We start from the raw sequence: 21556 nt of genomic DNA, 5'->3' as shown, positions 1-21556 counted from the left end.
CTTTTTTGCATTTCTAGTGTTATCTCTGAAATTGTGAGTATAATTGTGTATAGTCTTTCAATTGGTATGTTCCCTAGATAAAATGCTACTAAGCAAATATTAATTTGTTACTGGTTTTGTGCAGTTTCAAAAATAAAGCAGAAGTTTTGACGCTGAAATAGCACTACCAGTTCAACTTCAGAAGACTTCTGTCACCTAGTATTTCTTTTGCATTTTCTGCTTTGTGTTTAGAACAACATAAAATGTTGTCATCTGTGATAAGTGAAGAGTGTATTAGGAAAAACAAAATAGTTTGACATCTTTTTTGCTTTAAAAGATGTTTTAAAATTTAGTGCTTTTTAAAAGTCGGTAGATGTAAACTTCTTGACTCCAGAAATGGTGAGTTTTTAGCTCTTGTGAAGTTGCCTAATAATTCTGGCTCTTGCCCTGTTTAGTTTTATCAGTCTTTTTGTGACCTCTGTATTCCCTCATGACTTTAGAAGTGTCCCTGCTGAAATAGGTCAAGCACGCTCAAGAAAGCTGTCATAACCTACCTTCAAATAACTGACACAATTACAGACACTTAACTGTATGATAGTTGCAGGATAAATATTTCAATTGTCAGGTACCTATTTAGGCTTTCTTCTGGCAATCTTAAAGCCTGAAACTTTCTCTGTAATTTGAGCAATTTCAGGACTTGTCGACTACCTTTCTCCATTCAGACCTTTCTTGGGACAACTTATTACATAGTCATATTCTTTACTTTTAGCAAAATATGAAGAACTGTACGCTTTCTCCTATAATCCAAAACAAAATGAAGCTGAGCAAGTCAAAGGTTGGCAGCTTATTGATCTAGCAGAAGAATACAAGAGAATGGGAGTGCCAAATGCTAACTGGCAATTGTCCGATGCAAATCGTGATTATAAGGTAAGTGTTGTAATGAAAACATGTTTTGCTCTGCATCTGTTTCTGCTTTATCCTCTGACTCTAGTCCTACAGAAAACAGCCTAATACTATGAAATCACTTGGCTTGCAGCATAAGCAAGAACTTGCAGGTGGAGAGTTAACTCCTTAACCAGTATGCAATCTCATGGCTTTCTAACTGAGGCTTTTTCCAATGCCTCATTGAAAAAGTATGTGTGCATGGATGCATGTGTTCTTTGAGATTGTTTCTAGAGTATTCTTACTTGTTTGAAACCCAACACCAGCAATTCTGGTGCTCTGCAGCTTTCTTAGCTCTCTTAACTGAGAAGGTTTCTACTTTAGCATTTGCAGTGTCGGCTGTGGGAGACGGTGGTGGTGCAACTGATTCCCAGATAAGATTTCACCTTTTGTAGCCTGCAAATACAAAAAATGAGGGAAATGTGTTTTAAATAAAATATTGAAATTTTTCTTGGCGTTTTTGCGCAAGAGTTGCAACCTTGAGGTGAATGCTGGTATGGCAGTGCTTGCTCCTATAACTTGGTTATTAATTTGTACTACGTTATCCATGGCCTGTCTCCTGAGATACTTATGTGAATATAGAGAAACATGTTGGTGTTTGTCTTCTCTCTTCTTTCACCTAACATATCTCAAATTGGATGCGATAAAACTCGTATAGGCTTTGTGCCTTGTACACAAAAATAATGTTATGCATCTGTCTTTCAGATTTGTGAAACCTATCCTAGAGAACTTTATGTTCCCAGAACTGCAAGCAAGCCCATAATTGTTGGTAGCTCCAAGTTCAGAAGCAAAGGAAGATTTCCAGTGTTGTCATATTATCATAAAAATAAAGAGGTATAGTGTGTCTTTTCAGCACACTTGCGTTAAGATAATTTCTCTGCAATTGGCTGTAGTTCAGGGTAGGTAAGGAGATAGTGACTTGTACGATAATGGTATAACTCATGATAACCTTAAATACAGCTGACAGTAGTGGTGTCTAACAGGATGCTGAATTAAGGATTTGTTTTAAACTGGCTTAGCTTAAGTAATCAGTTGAATCTCTTAAAGTTTTCAGTAGCTGACCTTCAGTTATCTTAAGATAACTTTCCATCGAGTCATCTGTCTTCCTTGATAGATCAAGAATAAAATGTTAGGTCAAAATGGGGGTTAAAAACCAAAAAAAAAAGTCACCAAAAGAATAGAACTGGCTCCTTAAGGAGGAATTTGCAAGGTAAAAAGAACTAGAAGATGAGAAATAAGCTTTGCAAGGTTTGGTAGGGTGGTGTGAAGCAGCATCTGCCTGCCTTGGCTAGTGGGTATCTTTGAAGGGAGAGAAGGATTGTCACTTTGCTGAATTAAAGAATTTATGAAGGATGAGTGTTAAGCTACTAGATCCATTTGGAGATAATTACTGTTTGGAAGATGCACCTGATTACCTTCTGAAACGTGATATGTTACTGAAAATGACATGATGAAAATTATATTAGATGATAGCATATTGTACTTGCAGTAGCAAAACCAATTGTGATTTATGTCATACCAAGAGAGCAACTTGCTTTCCTGAGGCATATTTTTTTCCAGCCTGTGGGGTTTTTTGGAATTTCTATACTTGGGGAAAGTTTATTATATAAACTGGTACCTTGCCCATATAGATGAACCTGATCAGATTTTGATAAACCTTTAGATTTAAGTTGTAGGTACTGTGTTTGAAGGTCTGCAAGTGATGTACTTAAAAAGTTGGAACACCTAAACGTTTTTAAGTGCTGTCATCTGCCAAAGGAAACAATTTGTTTCAGTGTCTTTTTAGAATTCTGCAAAGCATTTCAGATACCGGGATTAAACAGATGCTAATTTGTTCTTTGTTTTCTGTGGTAGGCTGCAATTTGCAGGTGCAGTCAACCTCTCTCAGGTTTCAGTGCCAGGTGCCTGGAAGATGAACACATGTTGCAAGCCATCAGTAAAGCAAATCCTTTAAATCGCTACATGTATGTCATGGACACCAGGCCAAAGGTATGTATTTCAGGTTCTACAGACTAGCCTCTCTGCCTGAATGTTAGAATACAGGCCTACGGTGTAATCTTGAAGGGGAAAAAAAATGTTAAATATTGTTCTGTCATGGGCAAAAGTGTTCTTCAGAGGTAAGGTTAGGCCTTTGTATTCAGATATTTGATTACTTGCTTTCTTAAAGAAGCTGAAACCCTCTCAGGACTGAGCTAGAATTCACTGAATATGCTAGTGAACTTTTGGGGAGATGTGTTTAAAAAAATACTTAAAACAGAGTTAAGTGAATATTTGAGTGGGATCCAAGTCATTGTAACTGTTTGAAATTAAACTTGTGAAATGGTGAGCTGTGTTGGGCTTTCTTTCAGAATAGGAAGGAGTATTGTATTCTGTGAAAACTGCTATCGCTGTCTGTCTTAGCCAGGAATTAGCAGGAGAAATTCTGTTGTAGCATTCAGAGGTCATCATAGAATCCTAGAACGGTTCAGGTTGGAAAGGACCTTCAAGATTACCTAGTCCCACGCCCCCTGCCATGGGCAGGGACACCTCCCACCAGACCAGGCTGCTCAAAGCCCAACCAGCCTGGCTTTGAGCACTGCCAGGGATGGGGCAGCCACAGCTTCTTTGGGCAGCCTGTGCCAGGACCTCACCACCATGCTTGGTCACTGTCTAATTAAATTGAATTATGTTGGAGTTTTGACCCATGGTGGAATGTGTGGGTTAACTTTCACTCTTTAAACTCATCTGAATTTAAATTGGTTTTAATTTCACTCAAATCTCTGAACACAGGAGCTGGAAAATGAGAATGTAAAGTGAAAATCCTACACTGCAGGCTCTGTACTGATTTTGAGAGGATTCAACAGTAGGTTAGTTTGACAGACCAAAGCTGAGCCAACTGGGGGGGTGGGGGTGTAGTTGTAATTGTTATAGCTGCAGCAATTTATTAGGTTCTTACCCTCAAAACTGACATTTTTAGGATGTCTGGAAAGTGCGTGCATGGTTAAGTCTGGGTCTTACACTACAAAGTTAACCTAAAAAGGAAAGAGTATTTGCTTAGAAATATTTGGAAATAAATAAAGGTTTATTGGTGGGAATACAAAGGAGAGAATAGGAAATCATTAAATGGATTATTCAGATAAGTCAGTTCTAAATGCAGGCTGCCTGTTGTCTTTTACGTACCATGCCTTTCTTACACTTGCATGCTTTCAAGTTGATTTGCCAAAGAATTAAATTATTAGAATCTGTTTACAGTATGTGCTCTTGTGTAGTTTTTTTCCCCAGTGTAGTTCATTGAAATTGCATGACTTCTGTTGCTTAATTTGAGATTTTTACTTCAAATGTCGGTTTACAGTATTTTTATTTTGCTCTTTTAAGCTTAATGCAATGGCAAACAGAGCTGCTGGGAAGGGCTATGAGAATGAGGACAACTACTCTAACATTAGGTTCCAGTTTGTTGGCATTGAAAATATTCATGTAATGAGATCCAGCTTACAAAAACTTCTGGAAGGTATGTTCTAAAGGTACTATAATAGTGTATATGAAAACAGGATAAATATTTTTCTGAAGTCTTTAATAACAGCTTATACAAACTGTATTGATGTTTCTGTATTTTATCCCAGCTCTGTTTAGTACCAGTTTGCTGTGCTCTATTTTAATGAATTACCTTAAACCTTCACCTTTAAACTGTAAACCCAATGAATGAAGTTATTCTGAAGAAAATTAAATGTGGCACACGTCTTGGGTGTACTTGATCAGTATGTCAGTGGCTTGTGGGAAAGATTTCTGTGTTTTCCAAGTATACGTGCATGTATACACATGTTCTGTACCTACATTTTCATATATAGAATACAGATTCTTCAAGGAGCACTAAATTCCACAGAATTCACAATAAGCATATGATTTGTACAAAAGTTGAGCTTTTTGGCTTGGCGAGCCACTTCGGTGCTTGTAGGTACTTTTCAAATTGTTTGTAGAGAAGGGGGCAGGAGGAAACTGAATCACTTCACTGTACCACGAGCTGGTGGTGAAAATGGGGAGGCAGAAGTCTTTTAAATAGTTTTGTTAATATTTTGTTTAGGTCAACAGCTGAAAACAAATTAGAGACTCTTTGTGGAGTATTAACACTGAGATTACAGTGGCAGAAGTCAGGCTTCCACACCTGACTGACAAGGCATATATAAATGCCTTTTAGAAGTATGTAAATATTTCCAGGTATGGAAAAGGTTTACCCTTGTATGGAAGCCTATTCAGATGAAGGCATTCTGGCTGCATTGGTCAAGAAATCCTACAGGCTGACGATGTAGTCTTGCTTGCATTAAGCATGTATCTGCTGCTAACCTATTCTTCAGGCACTCTGCATGGAATACTACTGAGCTCTGATAATACATATTTTTTTGGCTATTCCTGCACAAACTTTATTGAAGGGAAAGATGAGCAGCATGAGCGTGAACTTCAGTTTTTAAACTTGACATAATCCTCTTTGTCTTGTGAATATGTTCAGTTCCAAGAAACTAGCCAATACATCTCGATGTCCTTTTGTTGTTTTTTGAAGAGGCCTGCTCCTGTGTAATAACATCTGATGTGGAAGTGTGTGCATCATGCAGTTAAAGTTCAGACTACATATTCCTTCCATTTGACTTACCATCCTACCGACAGTCCTTACCAAATATACTCCATCCTTAATGAAAGCTACAGAAAGATTATTTGTATTTCCTTGTGTGGAGGATTGGTTTAAATGAACTTGATTACTCATGATTTTGTGTCTATGTCTATAGTTGTTTTCCAGATCAGCTTTTGGGGTAAACTAACGCAGTTCTACCTTTGTTCAGTCTGTATAATTCACTAGAGTGTTGCTGAATGCCATTCTAGAAGTACAACTGTCTTTAGGGGTAGGAAGGACCCTTAAAAATTAGGGAGGTATACCATAATTTACTCTTCAGACCCCTGTAGAAATATGCTGTCTGGAAGGAAATGCTATGCAAGTGGCTCATACCTTAAAATGAGGAAAAGTCACTTAACTTCTGTGTACTAGATTCCCCTGGACACGCTGAACTGAATGTTCTCAAATCAAGAATGTGATACCAATTACCCCATTTGTTCAAGAGCCATTTTAACTGGGACTGTCCTCAACTTTATCATGAATGACTGTTACTCATTCTTCAGCATGTGTCCTGCTCCTAGGTTGCTTATCTGCCCTGTTTCCTTCCAAATCTGATGATTCTATTTGCAAGCAGAATGTAAGATCCTTCCCACCATCCTTTTGTAATGAAACTATACCATGGCGCATGCTAGGGTCATTTACAGTCTATTCTTATCTCAGATTCGGCTGTTATTTAAATATCTTGCATGAAACAAAACTTCTAAACAGTTTTCCTCAGTGTGGACATGATACTGCTCCCCTGATGAGCAGAATGTCCATCTATACAACATCAATGGAAGAATCTTCACATAGACTAAACTTGTGGCTGTGGTGTTAAATATAAATTCCAGTTCTTAAATATTCAAAACTATAGTACTACATGTTGGAAAAGTTTGATAAACGAAAAGGCTTTGTAGATGTTAAGAAACAATGTATTTGAGGAAAAGTCTCAATAATAGCTGCTGTGGTCTGCTGTGTGTATTTTGATAATGTACGTGTGTCAACTAAGGATTTTTTTGTGGAGTGCCTATATAGGGGATGCAGTTGTTTGGTTTTTGGTTTATTTATTAAAAAACATCCTCTCCCACAACCCACTGTGCTTCAGTCTGCATGTTCTAGTCACCTGTTGAATTGCTAGTAGTGTGTATAAGGACAAACAAGCAGTGGAACATACAGGTTTTGGAGTTCACATGCATGCAGGGCATGCATTTTTATGATGGGATCCATGCAGCCAAAACTATCTTGAATGATAGTTATTGTGAAGTAGCTAAACATTTTTGACCCTTCTAGGGGCTATAAGGGAGTAAAATGATTTATATTTTTTTTAGCATGTAAGTGTCAAAACTGTGTCAATACAATTTCTTTTTCATCATTAAGTAGTATAAAAAATGTGTCAATTCACAGAAATAGAGAGTAATTCTTTGGGCTCAATATATGTGTTGGTATCTCTGCCTTGGATTATAAAAATGTAGAAATCTAGCTAGAAGAGGGAAATAGTAATGGTAAATATTTTTACCAAGCTGAAAATTCTGAACAAAAGCAGATTTTGACAGCAGTATCTGGGTGAAAACAGAGGGCTGGAAGGCTGTTTATTTTCTAGCTGGAAGCTTGTGCTTTAAGCCATGAGCTATAGAATGTAGAGGTGCGCAGCCATGAGTAGCCTCTAGAAATCCCTTCCCTGCATGTTTTGAATTTCTAGATAATTCAATGCTTTCCGTTCTTTCCTTTACCATAACCATAGAGTGGTGGACCTCTTTGCATGCTGTTGTGGTGGAACAGGTGTATGGAACCACTGGCGCAGAGAGAGCGTGAGCTAGGTGAAAGGATCAAGTAGTTCTCAGCTGATTTCCTCAATGTGCTGGACCTTTCAGAAGCAGAACTCTTGCCTAACAGTGCTAGCTCTTTCCAAGCCCAGGGAAAACTAGCATGGCTTTTTCTGTTTTTACTGGTATTTCCAGACTAATCTTTAAAACTAGGTCTTGCATCCAGGGGTTTCTTGATGTTTTGTTGCCTCGCTGTGCTGTGGTTTGCTAGATAGATTTGTAGATGACAAAGATCTATGGGCTTTAGAAAAGGTGCTGTGACACTTCTTGGAAGCCTGTCTTTATTATAACATTCAGCAGCAACTGGCACTGTGACACTTTCTGGGCAGTGAGGAATATATCAAAACTTGTACGGCTGAAAGCTGAGAAACCTGTAGTGCAGATGCAGGAAAGTTCCATAAGGCAGTGGTTTAGGAGTTTGTAGCCTTCATTACAGTAGGGGACTTGAGTGACCATCAAGCTGCATCAGAAAATGACTTGGTGAAGTTTTTCTCTACTTTCCTTATTGACTCACTCCCATAGTCAGAGATGATTATTTTGCAGCTGTGGTATGAATATCCCCACTGACAGCTTTTTGGATACAGAACCTCTTTATTTTCATTTGGGGCCCGTTAGCTTAGAATCATAGAACTGTTTAGGTTGGAAAAGACCTTTAAGATCATCAAGTCCAACAGTTAAGCGTGGTAGACAGTAGGTTTCCACTGTGATAGGGGCACATACTTCCATAAATGGCAACTTGGGTATGTCTTACAACATAGATGAAGCTGTGTTAGCCACTGAATATTTCTTGTTGTCAGAAGTTTGTCATGTTTGCACAGTCATGTAACTGAGTTGCTACTCAAAGTTGTACAACAACCAGGTTCTCTGTCCCATTTCTGTATTGGTAAGTGTCTGTGTGAGAAACTGTCACTCTACCTCTACACCTCTTGCTGCTGTGGTGCAAGGCATCTTTCTTGCTGCCTTATCAATTGCCACTGTTGTTATGGGATCAAAGTATACTGGGGAAGAATGGTAGAGAATAGTCAGGATTGTAGTATACCAGGTCTGGAGGTAGGCAAAATCTTAACAGATTTCAGTTTATCATAATGTCCTTTTACTGCACTCACTTTATTCTTCGAAGCAGAGTGGGGAAGGTGATGAAACTCTGGCAGTCTGACTACTCTGAACTGTATGTTTTGTCTGGATGCAGCTATTCCTACTAGTAGTGGTAATTTTTAAGTACTTCTGGTAAGCTTTTGGTATTTGTGTTGCCTTCCTTGGTAAAGCTCCCTGTTGGGGATAACAAGTGTGTTTACTTTAAATGCTACTTTGTCAAAAAAACCACCAAGGTCTTACTCGTGTCGTTCATGGTTATTGTAGTTCTACAGAGTTGAATTTTGGATGGAGAATATTTTGTAGTACCCCTCTCTCAACTATTTGAGTAGTGGTTTCCTGGAAGATTTTTAGTCAATGCACAACATGGAGCATTAGAAAAAATACACAATTATTCTTTCTCCGTTGCAGGGTATAGGCAGCTGCAGCTGCTTAAGGCTTTCTAATTCTTGGTTTCTTTCAGTCTGTGGCACAAAAGGTTTGTCTGTCAATGACTTTTTGTCTGGTCTGGAGAATTCTGGATGGTTGCGTCACATCAAAGCTGTGTTGGATGCTGCTGTCTTCTTAGTCAAGGTAACTTATGTGCTGCTGCTTTGTTTGATGAGAATTTGACTTGCTACCAGGCAAAATTATACTTAATATTATGTAATGTGTAAAATCCTGCGATTTTTCTTTTTGCAGGCAGATGCTTAATATATACTGATCCATCTGATACACTGTTTTAAATATCTTTATGACTGGAGATGTTGAATATGCTAGCTAATGTTTTGGAGTGCGTGGGTTTGGTTTTTTGGGGTTTTTTTGAATGCTGCTTGGTCCCCTTATTGGGGGATGAAGGGATCCTTATATTCCCTGGTTCTTTTACATATTTATGAAAGGTCTAACTGGTTTAGAGGTGGATGGATCAAACTAATTGGTGTACCCTGAAAAACAACTCACGGGGCACTAATTCCAGAGAAGCCAAACCGCCTACACTGACTTAATGTGGCAAGGAAATGGGACTCTGTGAAGAATTCAGAGGAACAATTACCTCTGCCAGACACCTATGAAGCCACGGGCTTGACCTGAGGGGGACTGGGTGAAAAAAAAAAACTGGATCTTTGTTTTTAGTAGGTGAAATAACAAGGAGTTACTTTACTGAAAAGTGGGTAATTCTAAAGATGACTCGCAAATACCTGGGCTACCAGGATTTGAATTCTTAGCTGAAGCTAGTAAGCATTTCCTAGTCCTTAACTTTGGTGTAGTATAATGAGGACCAAGTGGGTCTCTTTAATGGTGTGTTTGCATTATTTTTGGTTTTGAACGTGTTTGGTCTGTAATGTGTAGTCTGCTTTCTTAGCATGTGTTGCAAGGGGGTTTTATAAATTTAGTTTTATAAGGGGTAGAAAGAGAACTGGGAATCGCTGTAGGTGTTCTTGTTACTTTGTGTAAAGGTGGTAGTGGGATTTCTTTTTTTATAAGGAGTTTTCCATACTTCCATGGAGAGAATTTCCTAGCTTTTTGGTAGGATCTTTTCCTTATAATAAATATTTTTCTGGCTTAATATAGAAATATTATATAATTATAAAAATATAAAAAATATTTGTTGCTGTGAGTTTGGGATAAATGTAGCTTCTGGATTTATTTACTAAATTTTGACTTCTGTCTAGAACGCTCACTAAGAAACAACTGTTTTGCAGGCAATAGCGGTTGAGAGCGCCAGTGTATTAGTGCACTGCTCTGATGGCTGGGATAGGACTTCCCAAGTTTGTTCTCTTGGAGCTCTCTTACTAGATTCCTATTATAGAACAATCAAAGGATTTATGGTAAGCAAGTTGTTGCATTATTGAGTTGTTCCTTGGTAAATACAGGACGTAAATTTTTTTAGTAAGGGAGCAGTGTAAATGTACTGGTATCTTTTTTTTTTTTTTTGTAGGTACAAATAAAAAATAAGATTTATAGTATACTGATAAGTATTTCTTTTAAAAATACTTTGCTGCTGGGAAGAACTATTTATTTTAAATCTAAACTGAAATCAAATAGTGGATTGCTTTAGGCACCCTGCAGAAGTGTTGTAACGACTGCCTCTTGTATCCAAAAAAGCACTTTGTAATTCTTCTATAACATAAAGTGCTTATGTGAGATAGTAGATATAACAAATTATAGTGGCTCTTTGCTTCTATTGCTTGTCCCAAAATCAACATTATTAAAATCTAAAAACGACAACTCTGCTAATAACAGACCTGAAGATACTTAAGCAGTCTAAATTTTTCATCTTTCTATAGACAGGAAGAATTGCAGTTTATTATTCCATGTTTTAGAGTAGGAAAATCAATGCTGTTTTGCAGTGGCAGCACAAGGTATTATAGGAACTCCTGAAAGATTGTACATAAAACTAGTTCCATGTATTGGTTAGAACTAACTACCACAAATATTACAAGCAACAAAAGTAAAGTTGAGGAGGAATTAGAGGATTCCTTTTTAGTGAATAGTGAGAATGTGTGTAATCATTAGGGAAGCGCGCTCTCTTTTTTTTTTTTTTTTTTTTTTTTGTCCTCACTATCAATTAGATTTCTGTGAAAACTTCTGCAATAGGCAGGCAGTACTCAGTCCCTTTTTGGTGCTTCATACTGTGACTGAAGTAATAACACAAGCTAGTGTTGATGTTAACAAACTTATTATATGATATAAAAATCTTACAAAGATTACATTCTGTGGTTTTATGTAAACCATGATAGCAGGAATGCAATACTAAAACTTTTCCTATGCCTTGCAGTTTTTAACAGGTTGGTTGATAATCTACTTGTGAGGTCATACAACATTAGTATGCTTAAAGGGAACCTGGCTTAACAGCAGTTGTCTGATTGTCAACTTGCTGAACGCTTTTACTGATTTTAGAAGCATACTTTGAGAATCTCTTGTGAAAGACTTCCAAGAAAGTAAAGAATTATAAAGTGACAAATAGTTGCTCCTACTGTAGTTTGACTCAAATTTAAAATACAATATATCAATAATCTGTGAGGTTAATACTATAGGTATAAGATTGAGTAATGCTTTTACATGAGACTTTGGTTTTTTTACCCTCTAGGTCTTGATAGAGAAAGACTGGATCTCTTTTGGGCACAAGTTCTCTGACAGGTAGTTCACTCTTCCAATACAGTAAAAAGTATACAGTGAACTAAACTAAATATTCTTAAAAGCAAAAGACAACTTATGGGTTTTGAACTACTGCAGTGTTGCTAGAAATTTTGCAATGAGTAAGCTATCTTCAACAGGCAGTGCATTTTGTATACTGCTATTTATTCAAATACCTATTGGATAATTGATTTATGTTTTAGACATGAACTTCTAGTGCTACTGGTGCCTTGCTCTCAGATGTTGATGACTGTGGCTTAGGTCCGCACATATGCATAGGCAGTGCAAAAGGAACCTCAAGCTACGTCCCCGCTATTTAGGCATATAAAACACTTAGTTTTGATATCTGTAAAAATGAGTGTACGTTTATGTTTACTTCTAATGAAGTCACATCTACCTTTAGAAGTCCTGTATGTTAAGAGTTCTGTTTTTCCCCTTGATCTGCCTATTGTCAGCTATGACAATAGCCTTGCTGTTATTTACTGCTTATTAATTTGCTTTTAGCTGTTATACTGCAAATGTTGACTATGGAAGTAATACACAAAAGAACCTAACTGTCTTGTGTTGCTCTTCTGTACTGAATATAGATGTGTTGATTATTTACAAGTCAGAAAAACAGGTTAAATATAGATCTATTTCTATTCAAAAATTGCTTGTGTTCTCAAAGTTAGGTGGTTACTCTCCAAACCAAAGCTAGTGTCAAATTAACATGCTGTCTTTTAAAAGCAAGTGCAACTAAGACTTTTGATTTCTAACTTAAACCAGTTTCAACCTGTTTATGGAATCTTTTTCAGGTGTGGTCAGTTGGATGGTGATCCAAAAGAGATCTCACCAGTGTTCACCCAGTTTTTAGAAAGTGTGTGGAATCTGACTGAGCAGTTTCCACAAGCCTTTGAGTACAATGAAGCTTTCCTCCTTCAGATCCATGAACACGTCCATTCATGCCAGTTTGGTAACTTCCTTGGAAACTGTCAAAAAGAGCGAGAAGAACTTAAGTAAGCAGGCATCATGATGTCTTTTGTTTATTCTGGAAGACTAAGAACTCCTGTGAATCTTCTGCAGTTTAGGCTCTGAACAGCAATAGACACAGGATTCATAGTACTGAAAGTGATGTTGAACCCTATCAGGGAACAGCAGTGCTTCTTGTACTTTTGCACAAGATGACAGTCTTTCTAATTCTGGGAGAAGAATCCCATGCTCATTTTCCATAGGGAAAGTTAAGGTTTCTTTCTCCTCTGATTGTAGTTTTTTTTCTTTCCCCCTGAAAATAGGTAAGCCTAAGTTTGGAAGTCTTACTTCATTCCCTCCCCCAATCTATTTTTGGGTAACCTTAAAATTCTTGCCTGCTCAAGTCTGATTACTGTCAGAAGATTTAATAGGATGTCTCCAAATGCTTTCAGTTGAAAACTTCTGCAAAGTTTTCATCAGTTCATTTTTGTCTCAAACTGTGTATTAAAAGTATTTATTGCAACTAGGCAAAACTTGCACAGCATAAGCAGTACTACTTCTAAATCTGACAGTTACATCTGACATTAGCATATGCCAGGAAGAAGTTGATTTTGCTAAGAGCTCTTAATTCAAGATTTATAAGTATTTCCGGTAACTTTTTGAAGAAAGTTAGGAGTAATTGGGTTGAGCAGCTTCTGTTCTTTTTGCTTGCAGTCAATGTCTTGACCTTGATCTTTTCTTGTTTTAAGGTTAAAAGAGAAGACATATTCCTTGTGGCCGTTCCTTCTGAATGAACAAAAGAAATACCGGAATCCTCTGTATAATCCAGACTTTTCTCCAGAACTGACTCTTTTGGAGCCTAATACAGTATCATTCAATTTTAAGTAAGCTTAAATTGTATACAGTATATCTTCTTCAGTTTTGTCTTTACCCTGCATAGTTAAAACTGTATGCTTCCTGCAGGTTTTGGAGAAATATGTACCATCAGTTTGATCGAAGTATGCATCCCAGGCAATCTGTGCTCAATCTTATAATGAACATGAATGAACAAAATAAACAACTAGAAGAAGACATTAAAGAACTGGAAGCTGTAAGTATTATAAAAGAAGCGTGTGTACTTGTGACTTGTTCTTCAGATTCATATTTATAGTCTGTAATAATGCTGCTTGCTTTCACATGAATGTCACTACTGTATGGCCTGCTGCTTACTCTGTGTAATGTTGACTTTGACTTTCACTGCTTCTATGCTGAATGCCAGACTGTGCAGCCAGTGTTTTGCTCTTAAACACAATTTATTTTGCTTTACTGATGAACTGTATTATGTGAAAGTGCCTCTACTGTCAAAGCATTACTGAAGATGGCTTAATGTAGGCTAAATTTATGTGAAACTTACCTTGGATAACAAGGTACCCATCATAGCTACAGCTGTGGTGCTAAACCAAAGAGACTGAAAATTTTATTTCCATTATAGCTACTGAAACGGAAGCATTAATTACTGTCCTTCTTTTAACTTCATATGCAGGTGCATGCTGTTGTAAGTCACCATAATTATGGGGCATATAAACTGTAATGCTATTTGAAGACAGGGCTAAATCCAGAGACCAGATTTATAGAAATGACTTCTAGGTGCTACAGTAAACAGTCAGGAAAGACTGAATGGTGTAGCTCGCTTTATTCTAGTATGACTTAATCAGTTGCTTTTAATTGATACTTCGTTATAGTCGAAGTGCTGAAACTTCAGAATGATACCTCTTAAGAAATGCACAAGTTCTCTAATTACCAGTTTTACTACTCTGTGTGGCTAGGAATGGTAACACAACTCCTGCATGTGATGTTGGGGGTGGAAGAGAGGAAATACAGCTTCTCTAGGAGGAAAGACACTTATTAAAAAGATCCTACTGTAATGTAATGAGTGCACATCACTTAAGATTAAACTGTTTTGATTCTTAATTGTATATTTGAAAGTGTCTATACAGTTGAAGCAGCAAGATGAAAACTCAAAATGAAGAAAGCAGAAGAATAAGCAAGCTGTAAACTGATGTCTCAGTTCTGAATTTTCTAAAAACTTGTTCCAAGGTGTAACTTGGTAACCTGAGCTCATACCACTTACCACTTGAGTGATGAAGAGATGTAGTTGTTTGAAATACTGATGTTGACTTTCCTACTGCTGTTTCCATCATCAAAAAGTTGATGTTGAGACAGAAGTTTTTGGACTCGGTCTCGGCTCTAAGAGCACAAACACATCAACAAAAAATCAGTTCAGTTAATTAGTTCAAGTTCCCAGTTACTGGGTGAGATTTTTTTGAATTAAAAAAAACCTGACAAAACCTTAATCCAAATCTTTCCTCTTCTCTTGCTCAAGGCTTGCAGGATAGGTCCTTTCCTCCAGTCCTGCTTTCTAGTGGACGACATCTAGTGTATTTCTGCATTTGAACAAACAGTATTGGCATTTTTCAGATCTAAAGGAAAAGTATTTTAGAAGGTTTTTAGGAAGGGCATAAGGGCTTTAAGTATGAAATGCTCTTTGTCTTTAAGAGACTTGTGGTCTACTGTAAGCTTCCTGCTTGTTAATAGTTCCAAGGCCACCTTCCTCTGCCTGCACTCCTGGAAGTATTCTCATCTTGATAGCAATTAAACAAGGGGCAAGCCAGGAAGAACCTCTCCTTCTCTATGGACGTTGACAGGCAACCTTTTTGCCTTCTGCTTGGCTGCAAATTTCAAGCATACAGGACTTGTAGAATCTGCTGGAAACTGGAGAAAAATGTCTTGTCCAACAGTCTAACGCTTAATAATAGTTACACATCTAACCTAGGGTATGTAATACGGGGTTCTGCAGACGCTGAGTTGGCCTGGAAACTAAATGGATTTGCGTTCTTTTAAAGGCAGAATATTATCAGTAAAGCAGTCATGCTCACTGTAGTAACTATTATCTATGTTTCAGAAAATAAAGCAGAGAAGTGGGCAGTCAGATGCAGTCCTTGGGAAGGAACATCAGCAGTCTGCTCATCCTGCACCCATGGCACTGAAGACCCCTCCATCCTTCAAAGAGCAGCCGCTGATCCCAGTGAATGATGCTGTGAGAACTATAGAGGGCAGCAACACAGCAGACAATCGCTACAGTGAATTTGTGGCAGAGTTCTCAAAAGCTGAGCCTGCTGTTGTCAGCTTGGAGTATGGAGTGGCCAGGATGACCTGCTAATTAAAATCCTGCACTGTGTTCCTCTTCTAGACTGATTGAATTAAGAGATGGATCATGTTGAGGATGGGTCTGTGCTGCATGACCAAAACATGATTTGTATATTGGCAAGTTTTTTCAATGTAGACTAGAACAGCATGCTAGTTGTCAAGTGGTTGCTGTTCTCTTAAGGGAAAAAAAAGTTCAGTTGTCTTAAAAGAAATGAGGGCATTTGGTGAGTAGTGACTAAAAATCAAGGAATGGTATGTCTTTGGACTTTGTCTCTGGACAAGTCGGTTTGCACTAAATTAAAATAGTAATATTACTTTATTCAGTATGGGAAAACAGGTGGTCTTTCACAAATTGATTTTATTTGGGCAAGAAAACTTGAACTTTATATTTTAGGAACTGAAACTACATGTATATACTAGCATATGATATGAGTATGTATACCCTTGTTTAATGTCACCCAGTACTAACTTTCAGTGTATTAAGTGCCATGGAAAAGTATGATATATTTCAGATTATAAAAAGTTGGCCTTAAACCTGTCAGATCAATGATATTGCCCTTTACTACTGCAGTCTACCTGGCTCTGTTTACATTGCATTTGCTCAAATTGTTACTTCCTGAAAACAGGACTGAATATAAGGAATGAAGTACGCCTAAGCTGGCACAGTCTTTCAGCAAATAGCTGTATGAATGTTAATGTATCACTGAGGACTTTTTTCTTAGTTTCCTCTGTTGTTTAAAATATAATGATTGGCCTGATTATTTTTTTTTTTTTTTCCCCCTTTCTGGCAGCTCAGTAGATTGAGTATTGTTGAAGTTACAGGTTGTCTGATCTTAAATTTTTTGATTTGTGGCAAGGTATTTTAAATGTAGAGTAAAAAGAGTGAAACACATCATGTAAGATAAATAAGCCAATAGCCGACTAGTCAGGTTCATTCAGTTTGTTTACTATGTACTGTGCAGTTGTTCAAGTTGCAAGAATGGAAACAGAAGTTTTGGAAGTGTAGTCTATTGACACTTTTGCCAAGTTAGTCATTTATGTGTCCAAAGCTCATGAGAAACTGAGTGCCTCCTAAATCTTTCACTAGAAAAAAAATTTTAGTTGTTATTGAAACACCCTTCTCGTCTTGTAAAAACTTGTCCATCTATGCATATTTGAAGTAATTTCAGTACATTGTGGAGGTTTTTTATGTAATTGGAGAGAGGACAAAAACTTCTAGAAGCATGAAGTAGAGATCATGGGACACAAACTTAAAGTTTGTGAGTTCCCCCTTTTTTTCTTAACTATATATCTGTAACCTTCTAGTAAGGGAAAAGGTTGTTGCTGAAGTTTGTCTCATGATGAAGTTTATGAGCAGATTACAGAACAGGGAAGAAAAATGCTGGTGGCCATTTCTAAAACAGAGGTATAAATTACAACTTTGGGTATTAAGGTGCCTAGGTATGATGATAGATTAATGCTACTGACCTTTTAGCTCTAGATTTAAATCTTTTTTTGGTTACAAGTGAAAATTAGTTTATTCTCATTCTAATCCCTGAAGTCTGCTTTGTTAAAATTACTAGTTTGCCACACAATTTAACATAATTGGCAGTGTTTCCCTCTGCACCATATTGGATCCAGGACTCGTATTTACAAGGCCAGTATGGGTCATGATCAAGTTGCTCTTGTGAAGCTGTCTGGGAGAAATTAACTGTGACTCCTGTATCTGATTAGTAATTCACCCATTTCACTGATTTGTTTTTTTAAAAGCCTATAAGTGTAAATAAATGTTCCTAAGTATTTTTATTCCCAAAGATACGACCATAGTGTCATCTTTAAAATACACTATCCAGTCATTTAAACATGCTTAGAATTTCTCCACTACAAGTTTTGATATTTTCACATTTGCACAGTGGTGCCTTACAGGGTCGCAGCAAGAGAGGTTTTTGTGCCTTGTTATTTATTGTCTCCCCTTCTCCCACACTTCTGTATCAACTTAGTTCTGTGGTTTTCCTTGGGAAAAACATCTTATGTATATTAAGCTTGTATTGTATCACAGTAGTGAAACCAACTTATCGCTGGCAATATAGGTAAGTGTTAATAATTTGTATGTACTTGTTTTAATATTTAGCTGCTCTGGTGTGCCATGTAAACTTTTCATATTTATTGTTTAGAGTTTATAGACTCAAAAGATTATATTAAGCCTTTTTGCAAATACTGTTGTATGTTGTTTTTACTTTAACAGCCATCTGAGTGCCCCTGTATACAAGGCTTTTGAAGAGATGTGTTCCCTCTCAGTACTGTTAAAGTGAGTTTACTTTGGTCCTCAGGCCCTTTTTATGGGCAGAGTTTGCTTCTGAGCGAAAGGAATCGGGATGCGTTTTTATTTAAATCAAGGTAGGCATGTTAGGTCAGCTTTGAAATGCCATAATACTATCTGCTCAGGCATAGAACCTGTTTCTTCGTCAAAAAATACCATACTTCTTGATCTGAAGTAAGTATTTTACTCCAGTTAATATGCGCATAGAGCTTTATAAGGCTGTTTTGTAGAGCAGCCTTCTTAAAAAGTCCAGATAGCTCTGCCAACTCGGCCCCCAGGGTCACCAGCGAGAAAAGTTCCTGCAGAGAGGCAGCTGTCTCTTCTCATTTGTTATTTAGGCTTAAGCCAAAAACTACCTAAAGCACATGGGACCTGTGGTGAAGTAAATAGATAGTAGCAAAGTGAGCTTCAGCAGAAAGCTTGGCAGGATGGCCAGGACTCAGCAGGGTGGGGCTGTTCTGTGTCCTTCAAGAAGGGTTTAAAAAACATCAAGCAAGCTGACTGAAAAAAAAAAACTGGCAGAAGCCTTCTAGGAGCAGAAAGAATTTTAATTATTTCAGTGGATGAGCTTTTCTTCATAATGAACGTGCTGCTCCAAGAGCAGTTAGAGCACTGAAAGGTGCCTGGTACGATCAAAATAATGCACAGAACTCTCACGCTGCAGCATTACTGTGTTGTTGGTACACTCACCAAGTTGCTTGGGAATATAATGTCCCAGATAAAAGTTGCTAGAGTTGATTCTGCTCTGTTGCTTGCAAGGCTTTGACACCTGTCAGTTCTGTGCTTCATCTTGAGAAGGTCTTGGTAAAGTCCTTGGGTTTCTGTGTTTTGTGCTGTAGTTGATCTTTTTTTCCAGTCAGAGTGCTATAAAAGAGAAATATTTCCTTTTAATTAACCAAGCCGATAGTCTCACCTGAGCAACTACAACTGGTTTCACTTTGTACTCCAGACAATTTAAAATATTTATTTCACTAGTACAGAAAGAGGTGGGTTTATTTTTAAGAGGCTTGCTATTACTGTAATATATTCTTCAATACAAGTTTAAATATCCAACTGTTCTCTTTTGTAGGACAACTGCCAAATCAACAGACTAAGAAATTAATTAAGCAACACTGAACTGAGTGTGTGCATTTTCCACACATGTCCAATTACTAGTGACCTAAATCTAGGGCAAAAGCCTGAAGTCTGGAGAGTCCATTTAGAGAATTGGAACAGCAACCCTTCCACAGGGATGTGCGGTTTTATGTAGAGCAAATGCTCTAATGTGATGTTGTTTTAGAGGGAAAGCTATTACAAATAAAACTGTGACAATTTGTGTCCCGTCCTCAGGATAAGCAAGTGTGCTGGAGAAGGCCTTGCTTGGAAAGGTGTGGTGGTCTTCCTCTGTAGCTGCTGTTTTCCTAAGGCCTTTTGGTGAAGTAACACGTCAGCAAATCTCTGAGAATTTGCTACTCCCATTCTGGTAAACTAAGTGCATACCTAGATGCACGGTTGGGCTGAAGTGGGCTGGGGTACCTTGGCTTCACCACCATCCACTTAAGGAAGTGACACAAACAATACAAAGAAATTCAGTGTTAAAATAGCACAGGGCACACGCTATCAGCAGCTGTTCTTTAGAGTCCTGCCCTGCTCTTGAGCAAATACAGCTAGCACGAGGGCCTCGCATAAGTGTGATGGCTGCTTTCTAGTTAGTGTAAAGATAATCTGATTTCAAACTAGATCATCCCTCCGCAGTGGTAACTATAGATCTCTAGGTCAGAGCCTAAAGGTTGCTCTTAAAACTCTTTAGTTGCTAATAGTTCTAAACCTGTAGCTGATCATAGTCTAAGTATACTGGTTGTGAAACCTATATTAACCTTTAGGATTAGAGCTGTAGATTAGACTGAAGTTTGCTTTGACTTGCTTTTGCCACTTAGGCCACACTTCCCTCCAACTGCTGCTTACTGTGGTGCCTGGTATCTGTGAGATGTGACAGGTGGCTTAATGCTCTGGATGTTTCAAAAAGCTGGAAGTACTGCAACTTCCTTCCACTATTCTGAAAGCTTGGATCTGCCTTACTGAACAGTGTGGGTGAGCTCATGTTTGATCTAGCTAGCTTGACCTGCCTGCATGTTAAATAGCATTGAAAACCAGCATGGTGCAACTTCTGTATGTGCCATAGGCTTAAGGAAAAGGATGTGGTTGGAGACCCTTGTCACAGCATGTAGCAAGGAACAGGACCCTGCTGGAGTACGACTCAATAAAGGAGAAGCAGTAGAGCTGTTTTGATGTCCAGCAGCAGCTCAGGGTCCTGAGGTGGAAGGTCAGAGGCATGCTGCTCCTGAGGTCACTTTCCAGGTCCCAGAGAATTCAGTGACCTGGTCTATTAAACAGTTGTAGCTGAACAACTCTGCAGTGGCATCAGGCAAGAGGAAATGTACATCTGAGTCTGTGTTTCTTAACCTACTGGCTTCAAGTAATAAATGTCCTGGTGGTAACTTTGAACTTGCGGTGCAGTATTTTCTTTATCCTTGTTTATAGGTTTAACTCTTGAGGTCAGTTGTATACTGTTTATAATTAAGTAGGATTATAGTTTTTGACACACACTATAAAAGCGTTTTCCGTTTTAATGACAAGGTTAACGTGTACATACATGCAGAGATACAAAGCACCAGATATTTCTGCTGAGTGCTTTTCTTGCAAGTAGGCAGCCTTGGCGAAGGCCCATGCTGCCCCACAAGGACATTTCTTATGACCTAGCATTACAGATTGGTTTCCTTGCTCTGTCTTACTGTTGCTCTTCAGTCTTACAGTTCATCCTTGTGGCTGGCTGTCAGCAATGTCCCTTGACAAACATCTTTCCAGCAATGAAAATGGGTTGATTTGTTTTTCTGTGTCATTTTTACCCCTGGACTAGTGAACTTGGAAAAATACCACTTATTTTCCCTTTCAGGGCTTTTGAGTGCCTGGTGATTTCCACAGGCGGTTTACTTAAACAATTTAACTTCAGATCTGGCTATTTTTTAAAAAAAAATAAAAATAAAAAAATTCAATTGTTGGATGTGGTGAAGGGAAAGAAAACTGTCTTCATTGTCATGTATCTGGAAAGTGGCTGTTTCACTAGCATTTATTGCTCTATGTAACATTCCCTGTAAAAACCATTTATCTTTGTGCTGGGATCATGCTTGATATATATTCCTGAAGAAACTTTAGCAAATGGAATTTTGTAATAAGTATTTGTCTGTGTTTTGAAAATCCATAAAGCTTAAAATAAAATGAACTTAATATTGCCAATCTGGGCATTAAATAGTCCATTTATAATAGTGTATGAATGTTAAACATGTTGAATAATGAGAATTTTATGGATGAATCGTATCTGATAGAGGCTATAGAGTACAGAAATTACTTCACCTATTTTTATTTTTTTTTGTTTCTTGAATGATTCTGTAACTTGTGGATATGGGAGACTGGCTCAGCTTCATGTTATTGACTCTAGACTCTGGTCTATTAATTACGAACACTATTCTGTACCCAAATTAATGGTTCAGTGTGAGGACAAGAGAGCTCTGTGTTTAC

At 37.8% G+C, this 21556-nt stretch overlaps 1 protein-coding gene across 2 annotated transcripts in view; it reads left to right on the top strand.

The window, feature by feature from the left end:
• MTMR6 (myotubularin related protein 6) overlaps positions 1–21277 on the top strand; it is a 28534-nt gene extending 7257 nt beyond the window's left edge. For both annotated transcript variants that reach the window (XM_055702598.1, XM_055702599.1), the window contains 11 exons: positions 749–906; positions 1627–1755; positions 2776–2910; positions 4276–4408; positions 8918–9027; positions 10134–10259; positions 11522–11571; positions 12363–12563; positions 13266–13400; positions 13480–13606; positions 15458–21277. In XM_055702598.1, the coding sequence (XP_055558573.1) occupies positions 749–906; positions 1627–1755; positions 2776–2910; positions 4276–4408; positions 8918–9027; positions 10134–10259; positions 11522–11571; positions 12363–12563; positions 13266–13400; positions 13480–13606; positions 15458–15715 (1562 nt within the window). In that variant the 3' untranslated portion in view covers positions 15716–21277. The remainder of the gene's footprint in view (positions 1–748; positions 907–1626; positions 1756–2775; positions 2911–4275; positions 4409–8917; positions 9028–10133; positions 10260–11521; positions 11572–12362; positions 12564–13265; positions 13401–13479; positions 13607–15457) is intronic.
• The last annotated feature ends 279 nt before the right edge of the window (positions 21278–21556 follow it).

The sequence above is a fragment of the Falco cherrug genome, chromosome 2 (assembly GCF_023634085.1).
Source record: "Falco cherrug isolate bFalChe1 chromosome 2, bFalChe1.pri, whole genome shotgun sequence".
Taxonomy (NCBI): Eukaryota; Metazoa; Chordata; class Aves; order Falconiformes; family Falconidae; genus Falco; species Falco cherrug.
The sequence above is the reverse complement of the archived record's forward strand: the minus strand, read 5'-3'. Positions and strand labels throughout refer to the sequence as shown.